This window comes from Falco peregrinus, chromosome 7, assembly GCF_023634155.1.
Source record: "Falco peregrinus isolate bFalPer1 chromosome 7, bFalPer1.pri, whole genome shotgun sequence".
In the NCBI taxonomy this organism is placed as follows: Eukaryota; Metazoa; Chordata; class Aves; order Falconiformes; family Falconidae; genus Falco; species Falco peregrinus.
The window spans coordinates 2,161,739-2,171,509 of NC_073727.1; the positions used below are offsets into that span (position 1 = coordinate 2,161,739).

Genomic DNA, 9,771 nt, shown 5'->3' on the forward strand with positions numbered 1-9,771 from the left:
GTATGTTAACTCAGATTCAAGTTATCAACTCCTAAACAGATAAATACCATTCTTTTGAACTAGCATTTCATTGCCTAATTTAAAAAAAAAACAGGCACTAACATGTCTACAAAATATATATGTACAATAGAGGTATTAACAGGTAACTGTGAACACCGTAACTTCTATTATGAAGTATAGTTATTTATAGGATTTCTTCTTGAAAATTTGGTCTGAAAAATCTGCCAAGTCAAGCAAACAAGAAAGTGCACGACTGCTACAGCCCTTTAACAAATTTATTAATGCTCAGCAAACTATTGTGAAAATTCTGGCCTAATACATTCATCCTGAAACCAGGAGGCAAAGCTTCCCCTGGAGTTGCTAGAAATTGGTTTGTTTCATGGCTGAGAATCAGGCTCTAATAACTTGTGAAATTTCATCGTTTAAAAGTGAGCAGTTTTCCGCTCATAAGTATACAAAAAGCATGAGAAAACTAGAACACATTGTCTTTTTAAAATCTAGCCTATCTGAAGGAAAACTGATGAAAAGTTTTGAGCTCCAAGCTGTCAGTTTGTATGCCAACTTCCAGCCTGAAGGACTGAACAGTTGTGTTTAAAACTCCCTGCAAAAAGTAACTTACAACAGAAGTGCTACAGAGTGAAAAAATGAAGGATTTCATATATCAACAGAAGAGCACACCAACATACAACTTCTTTGTGTTTTATTGGACTGAAGCCAGTGTTGGTGGAACTGTTAGGATAATATTAGTTGGGCATGTTAAGATCACATTTTCAATAGGTGCCTTCCTAAATCCTGGAATATTTATCCACATACGTAAAATGGGAATTGCCTGTACAGATACCAAACTATCTATAGAAAGCAGCATCTGTGAATAAAGTAACCCAGTGCTCCACTTTAAGAAATGTGCCTAGGCCACCCCTGTATTTAAAGCAACAAGGTGCAGTAGCTTCTGTTCCTTTTGCATGTCACACGTATAAAAGATAACAGCCAAGGCTTCCGTATAACGGGGTTTGTCTGGGGCTGCTTCTCTTTTCACACAGGCAGCGCCTGTAAGATAATGCTACGAAGAGCACAAGGGATGTAAATCCATTATGCTCCTCCCTACTTATAACCCTTTCTCACCTCCCCACCTTTACAGAGCTGTATTGACTCTGACTGACACACAACTCTCCACAGCGGGTGTAGATTTACCACATGGCTGCACGCACTTTTATACCCATATCCCCAGCGGGGCTTCCACCTGCTCCAAAAACACCTTATGGTCTTGCAAATAACTTACCCTTCCGGAACACATTTTGCCTTCAAAAACATGCACAACTCCACATGAATTTTCATTATAAGATAAAATGTTAAGGCAATTCTTACAGCATGCATGCTACTTTGTGAAGTCATCTACAAATCAATTAGATTTTTCAGAGTCATCATGTAATAATATTTGAGTATTAATGAATGCTCTGAGCAATAATAACTATGGAGAAGTTGTAAAACTTGAACTAAAGTTGTACTAATATAAAAGCCTTGAACCGCCATAATGCTGCTCTGTGATAGCGTAAACTGAAATTGCTTTTAACCAGACAATGCAGGAACAGTGTAGATGTTTCAAAGGTAAAAGCATTCTCAGGTAGCTCACTATTAACTTAGAATTTTATTTTGGCTGAAAGTATCTTAGCTATAATTTTCAGTTTTGAGGCAGCTGGTATTTCAGTTCAAGAGTCGATCGGGAAAATGTTTATTGCTCATCTACTGAGCAAGTTTCACAAGGAAAAATCTGGCTTATTCTTTGTGATTCCTCTTGACAATGGATTGCAGAAGCAATACACACTACCATGCTCAGTGACAAAAACACAAAACAACAGAGTGCAAATACACCAGGAAGGAATAATTACAACTTTTCAATTATTTTGTGCTGTGTAGTTCTGTGACTGTCTGTCTTAAATGGCATGTGCAGAAAGTTACGTTTGAAGCAGTCTGAGATTACTTGAATGATTTTCCAAGGGCGTCACCAACCCAAATTAATAGGCTGGTTTTACTGCAACAAGAAACTCAGAAAATGTCCTTACATTCTGCTAGATTTTCCTCCTCTTCTAAGTAACAATGCTTCATCTGCGATGCTAAAGGAAAGAAAGGATGAAAAGATGAATGATAATCCTTACAACTGCTGTCAGCAAATATTAATATTAGAGAGAAGATTCATACAGTATGATAAAACATAGAAATTGACAAAAAAATTAAGACAGCCCCGATGTTTTCACCTCGTGAGGCAGATATCTTAAATTTGCAGTGAAAGAAAGGCTCATGTAGCCCAGCAGGTGGGCGGCGTTGCTGAGCCCCCGATCTCATCAGAGCGCGGAGCGAGCGGCAACCGACCCCGGCAGAGCGCGGAGCTGGGCCGTCAGCAGCGCCCCCACCGCGGGGCGCAGCCCGGGGACGCCTGCCCAGCCCCGCGCTAGGCGGGCCGCAAGCAGCCAGCAACTCCAGCCAACGGGCCTCCTGGCCCATCGCGAAACTTCCAGGATTAACAGGATTAATCAGATAAAGAAAATTGATCGCTCGGCTCGGTCTGAAATGGCCATGGCAGAGCCCGGGCGGGGTGCGGAGGCCGGGCCGGCGCTCCCGCGCGCTCCCGCTGCCCCCTGCTGGGCTCCCGCACACACCGGGCGGCGGGGCTGGCCGCCCCCCGGCACACCGCCCCCCCCCTCCGCGCACACACACCCCCCCGCACACCGCCCCCGGCCAGCCGGCAGCAGGTGCAGGGGCTGAAGCGACGATAAAGCATAAGAATTTGGTGTGTAAAATCCCACCGCAGTTTCTAACGACATAAAGGTTGTTTTTATGTAACTACTTTTCCAATTTTTTTCTTCTGTGGAATAAAACTTTTGAAAAGACTCTGACATAACTTGGAAAGATAATCTTTCTGGGCTATTTACAGAAATAGAGGCATATATTTACAAGAAACTCGAAGTTGCGTTTTTCAGTGCAAAGCAGCTGGCATCAAACACTGAACATTTGGAAGTTCTGTTTAGTTTTAGTTATGGTTACTTTATTTTACCTGGTTCTTTCTTGTCATGGTACTGGTGGATCCCAATATCTTCTTCATCTATATAATTGAATGTAAATATATTTAATTATACACTAGAAACAAAACACAACTTAGCAAGCAAAGTTCAGCATCTCAGTTTCTGCTAGCTGGCGCAGAGCATTAGGTGTTAAAACACAAGCGACAGGGGAAAAACTAGAGTGTACAGCCTGAATGCCAGCAGGAACTCCAGGAACCAGCAAGGAAGGGCTGAAGGAGAATGCGGCAGGTCCTTAGGTTGATTTGGAGCTGTCATTTCTTTCACATACACTTTGATTCTCTTCCAGCTGCCGACATGCAAAAGTATTTTTACCACCTTCCTAATTAGCATCGTATGTGTTCTTTTACAAGAAAAGGTTAGGATCATATACTTTTCAAAAGTATACCTTAGAATAATTTAAAATTTTTTTTGATGAGACAACAGGATTTTTTTTTAAGATTTGTGAACTCATAAAGCTGCCCTCCCAAAGGACCCAATCTCCTTAAGCTGGAGGGATTATTGCCTACTTGGCAGAGAAATTGGAATGTTTCAGCCACACTGGGACTGCAAGCCGCACCAGCCAGCACCTGATGGGGCCAACTGGTAAATACTTAGTGTGCCATGGCAAGCTCCACCAAGTAGATCTAAGTACGGCCTTAAGTTGCACTGTTTTAAAACTATTAGTTTGACACCGCATCTGTCTTCTTCTAAATTCAGACAGGGATATACCACGGGGAGGAATTCCTTACATGGAGGAACGCAGGAAGGCACTGCGATGGCAGGCCGCTTCTAAAACGAGAGAGCAGTCCTCCCTTCTGCCTCAGAGTTTTAGAATGAGGTTTGTAGGCAATGCACAAATGGACAGAGAGGAAGCAAGAAGGTCAAAGGCAGAAAATAGGCACAGTAGGCCACAGAACACCTTTAATTACAATAAATCACAACTATGTGTTTCTTTAAACCATCAGACTTTTCTATGAAAGTTTTTTATATTATTGTTGTTACAGAACAGTTCTTAGACAAAGATGGGATGCCAAAACATATTGAGTCAATGCTTCAATAGTAACATTCAATTGAATATTCATTCATATTCAACTGGATTGCTAATAATATTGAAACTAATATATCAACAAAAGTATTGTACACTACAATTAGCATGAAGCATCATAAATAATATTTTGATATGGTCTACTTATAAACCACTGGGGTTTTTTTAGTATTACATTCTAGCAATAGCAAGGCAAGATGAATGAAGGTAATTTCTACATGGCTAGTAATTAGTCACTTGTCTCCTGGAACAATCAATTAATAAGATAAATATATCCTTGTAAGTATAAAATTTCAAGTAATCATGCAAAATACCCAGAACATACAGTAATTTTTCATTTTCATGCTAAGTACAAATCACAATGCCTCTGCAAATCACTTGACTGTAGATCTTCATTCAACCAAACTAGTCATTAAACTGAAGCTTACAGTCAAGTAGGGCACAGCTTCCTAAAAAGGAAAATGCATCCAATTAAATATAATCTTAACATTTTTACTTGAAAGGATGCTCCAGTTCTATGATAAGATAAGCAAAGAAGCTGACCAAGTTCAAACATCGTATTGCTGCCTAATTTTCTTTCTCCTAAGTATAAAAAACACTTCATTTGAATATTCAGATTCTTTTGTCGGTTGAATATTCATCAACAAGCTTTGCTGTTTTGTTTTAGGAGCAGGTAACAGCTCACCTCTAATATGTAAGTTAGTCTTCAAAGACCACAGAAACATCTCAGTCAGGCAGAAAGACATCTGGTGGCAAATGGACCCTTAGCACTATCAAAAGGAGAGAAACTGCATAAGCAAATTAATTACCCTGTATCACCAGTGAAACTGCAAGTATTTCGGAAACTAGAGTGTTAGGAGAACCTAGCACCAATGACATTTTGTTACATATAAGCTGTAGGTTTTGATCACAATAAAATGAATAATGCATGGGAAAGAACAGGATAAGAAATGTATATATGTCTCTATATACACCACATATAGAGACAAATCAATTTGTTTAAATTTACAGCTGCTCTCACTAAAGTAAGTAACTTTGTGCTTGATGCTTCTCACATACACCTTATAATCTATTTTTACTGTATAGTTATTACCTTGACACATGCAAAGATGAAGCTCCTACTTAAAGACCTGGCTCAGATAGAAGAATTTGACTTTCAGGACAAATTTTTAAAACAGTATCCCCTGGGCAGTGCCAATATAGTCAAGAAACAGCTTTGAACGCATGATACTTGCAGACGTTACTTATAGTGCTAAATATAAAAAATGATGTCTTTCTAAATAAAAAAGAGCACTTATATTAAATCAATTTAAATTGACAGAACAACAGATGTGAAGCATATAAAACACATGAATTGAAATATGTATGTTGACTACAGTTATGAACTGTTTGCTGTGGTTTTTGAACAATCCCTCTGAATATTCCTGCTAGAGGATGTGTCCTATGTCCAAGGACCATTGGGAATCTTCTGCGACACAGTAACCAACAGACTTTGCTGAATGATTTCCTGCCCTGCCAGTAGTTGTAAGTGGGCCATCAGACTAACTACTTTCACTTCTTTCACTAAACCCAAGAATCCACTGAAAGCTGGACTGCGAAGGGGAGTTTACACAAATGCAGCACACTTAAGAACCACAGTTGGTATGGCACTGGAACTTTTCTTCTTTTTTTGAAGCAGACTCTTCATTTCCTTTCCATTAGTGCCGTCTAGATAATGAATCAATTACAAGATGATTGCAGAATTCCTATCACATAGAATATCAGATATTTACATCAAGAGTGCTGTGATGAAAAATACGTGCCAGAACCTCAGGTAGCATCAAGGAAGCTATCGTAGTCCCAGCAGAGCTATGAGACCTTGAGGTATTATCACTCAAACTAATATGTATGTTTTGATGCATTGCTTAATCCACTGAAATAGCACCAGGTGGAAATAGCATTTTCTTTACACTGATCCCCAAAAGTACAAAGTCTTTCTGACTTATGAAATCCCATAGTTCTATCAAAAAAAAAAAAAAAAGGCAAAAAAATAAAGGCTCACAACATACATCTAGCGAATGAAATCTTGGGCGAGAATGAGATTTGGAAAATAAATGCAAAGAGATGAGCAGCATGGTGGTCTGTTTGACAGACATTTGATATAAACATGGACGAGGGCAGCCCCTCATTTTCTGTGTGGACTACAGCAGAAGGAGATGGTACATTATAATTTTCTTACTTGTTTTCTCATTTTTTTACTTTCTTGCTAGAAGTGCAATGGAACTTGCATTCCCCAAGGCCCACAGAGCCTAGATTAGGATCTCCCGCTAACGGGAAGTCATCAAATGGAGTGAACTTCTCACAGTCCTATCGTGGGCTGGCTAAAGAAGGGATGGGCAGATGAGCTGTTGGCTGGAGAGCAGGCACGCCTGCCCAGAAGACCCGGCCTGATGAGGCGATGCTGGCTGGATGCCAGCTGCCCACCATCCTCAGCAGGATAGAGGAGAGGACACACAATGAAAGGCTCCTGGGTCCAGAGAAGGGCAGGAAGATGGCTCCCCAACTACTGTCATGGGCAAAACAGACTTGACTTGGGGAAATTAGTTTAATGTATTACCAATCAAACTAGAGGAGGATAATGAGAAATAAAACCAAATCTTAAACCACCTTCCTACCACCCCTTCCTTCTTCCTGGGCTTAACTCTGCTCCCAGTTTCTCTCCCTCCTCCCCTGCAGTAGTGCAGGGGGACAGGGAATGGGGGTCGTGGTCAATTCATCACGTTTCTGCCGCTCCCTTCCCCGCAGGCAAAGGGTCCCTCCCATGGGACAGTCCAATGCCAGTCCGTTCCATGGGGCGCAGCCCCCAGGCCCAGCCGGCCCCAGGGGGTCCCTGCGGGGTCCCCGGCCCGGGCTCCTCCCCACGGGGCCATGGGCGCTGCCGAGAGCTGCCCCAGCGCCGCTGCCCGTGGGTCACGGCTCCTGCGGGCACCCCCTGCCCCGGGGTCTGGCACAGGCTGCAGGGGGGACCTTTCCACCGTTACCCTCCATGGGCTGGGGGCATGGCCTGCCTCACCAGGGCTTCCCCGCAGGTTCCTCCGGCGCCTCGAGCACCCCCTGCCCTGACCTGGGGGGCTGCAGGGCTGTTGCTCTCACATGTTCTCACTCCTCTCTTCTGACTGCTGCTGCTGCTGGACAGTTTTCTCCCCCTTCCCAAACGTGTCACACAGCTACCACCATCGCTGGCGGGCTCAGCCATGCAGGGGCAGGTCCACCTTGGCACCGGCTCTACCAGACATGGGGGCAGCTTCTCACAGAAGCCACCCCTGTGGTCCCCCTGCTACCAAAACCCTGCCATGCAAACCCAACACACAAGGCAAGGCTAGGAGGCTTTGGCATGACAAATAATCTAACATAAATTATTCCTCAAATTACTCCAAAGCTCTTGTATGTAGGCTCCACGGGCCCTTTTAGTTGTGCCCTCCCATTGAACACAAAGCTATCCCTAAGACTTTAATACTGCCGTGTCCCTTCCAAGCTGATAGATCAGAGATGACTTTCTAGTCCTTATTTTTTTCCAGAGTGTCAGAGACACAGAGGGAACGCTCCAAAATCCAACAGGATGCTTTCAAATGGGACACTGAGTATTTAGTGCTAAGACATGTACTTTTAAAATGTTTGCCCTCAAAAATAAGAAAAAAGAGAAGGAAGCTTTCAAGTAAGTACTAAAAACTCAGCGTCCAAGACACAAACTTAAAATGTTTGCCCTCAAAAATGTGAAAAAAAAAATTGTAAGGAAATGTTAAAAACCCAAAGACTTCTAAAGAACTGCATTTCAGTTCTGCACTGAATAACCTTGATGAAGCAAAATTCTCCATGTACCTAGAAAGGGAAAAGAAATTTTGTCAATTATTCTAATCCTGAGTTTAGCTTTTTGATTTTCCTTTTCTTTGGACTCTGAGCATTCACAAACCAGCTAATTATTTGAAATCTTGTTACTGTTGTGCCAGTGAGAATGGACACTTGCCCCAAAAAATACTGGTACAGTCTAACAATAATCTGAAATACTTCTGATTAATTATAGTCTATAAGGAAAGGGAAAAAAAAAAAGAGAAAAAAAAATGCTTCTGTAACAAAATAGAGCATTGTAAAGTCTGAATAATTTGTTCAGAGGAATTATTCTTTCTTCTTCCTTCTGAAGGAATGCAAGCCAACTTTCAGAGTTATGCAACTACATCTCACTATTTACCACATCATTATATTCCAGCATAATGGGGACGATGGTGATGACGACAAAAGGATCTTTCTGTATTTGAAAAGTGCTTCTCAGAATTCACAGTGTTCCTTTAACTACATAAGCTAGGTCCTGCTATTGCATAGATTTTCATACCTATGAAAAAATATAAAAAATTCCCCCCACTGAGCTTTAAGGACTCCATCCCTCCCTCTTTAAAATTGATTAGAATTTGGGAAACATGGGATAAAATAACTATTGTTAAGGTAAAACTAGAATTCAGTTTAATAGCTGGTTCTTTTTCTGGCTCATGCGACACTGACTGACTGCTTTCACAATATCCCCACAAACAGTAGGCAGGGATATTTTAGGTGGCTGCAAAAGCTTACTGAAAAATTGAGATGTTCTGCAATGGTTAGCCTGCTCCAGTATCCGTGTGCTTTGTTTAAAAAGAATCCTCAGTTTAGTAAATCTTTGTTTAACCAATGATACAGAAAATAACAATCTTGCCACTTTGAAACATCAACAAATGCTGAAATTGATATCTAGGTCCACTCAGACACCTTCAATATAGCTGCTGGTGTGCCAAATAATTAGGAACTATGGACTGCATGAGTGATTCAGGGCACTGATACTGTTTTTCTCCTCTATCCGTACAGTTACCTGGGAGAGTGTGGTGCTTCTGAAAGGCAATGCCCGGCTCCTGAGGTGAGTGCACCCCAAGAACATGGACCTCTGAAAATGTGATAGGAGCGACCTAGAGAATAGGAAATGCTGACTACAACAGACCGTCTGAACCCTGGAGTTTACATGCCAGAGGCATGGCTCAGAGTCACAGCATTAGTCCAAGTGCCCCCACTCTAAGAGCAGGTCCTGTAACTGCCCTGCTACGGGGGGGTGTTTGACAGCCATCCGCCTATTCCATTGAAGGGGGGCCAGCGTGAGCCCAGAAATCCTAGCAAAAGAACAATCAACAAGGGGGATCTCCTCCAAAATATCCTTGTAGCTTGGGACACACTCCTAGGAGCAGTAACGTGGTAAAACACAAAGCTAGCCAGAAAGCAGGTACCTCTGTGCCACGGCGACGTTACAAAGCTACTGCAATAGCACATACATGTACTAGATGAGGTGCTTCAGGCATGGGTTTGGGCATATGTTACAGGACAAAATGCCCAGATAAAAGACAATGTTGCAGAATCCATTTTCACTACTCACACGGTATCAGAATTTCTTGGCAAAAAATACTATACCAGGAATTAGTTTACAAGAATCAGCACAGGCTACCCTTTTGTTTTCTCCGACTCCAGATTGCTTTCATTCTCTACGGGCCTCATTTTTTTTCAGAAAACCAGAAAATGTAATAGCCACAATGGACTCCAATTCAGAAAAATAAGTATTTTTTCATTTGACTTCGGATTAGTTACACAATAGCTCCACTAGCTATAGATTCCATAACAGAT

General features: G+C 41.9%; 1 protein-coding gene across 3 annotated transcripts in view; it reads right to left on the reverse strand.

The window, feature by feature from the left end:
* Window positions 1–4,853, reverse strand: part of WDPCP (WD repeat containing planar cell polarity effector) — a 103,968-nt gene extending 99,115 nt beyond the window's left edge. For 2 of the 3 annotated variants that reach the window (XM_055811029.1, XM_027779837.2), the window contains exons 1-2: window positions 3,050–3,100; window positions 2,061–2,111 (exon numbers count right to left, since the gene is read on the reverse strand). In XM_055811029.1, coding sequence (XP_055667004.1) covers window positions 2,061–2,103 — 43 coding nt within the window. In that variant the 5' untranslated portion in view covers window positions 2,104–2,111; window positions 3,050–3,100. Of the gene's footprint in view, window positions 1–2,060; window positions 2,112–3,049; window positions 3,101–4,786 lie in introns of those variants that run through there. The other variant, XM_027779835.2, reaches the window with a different exon arrangement.
* Between the last annotated feature and the right edge of the window lie 4,918 nt (window positions 4,854–9,771).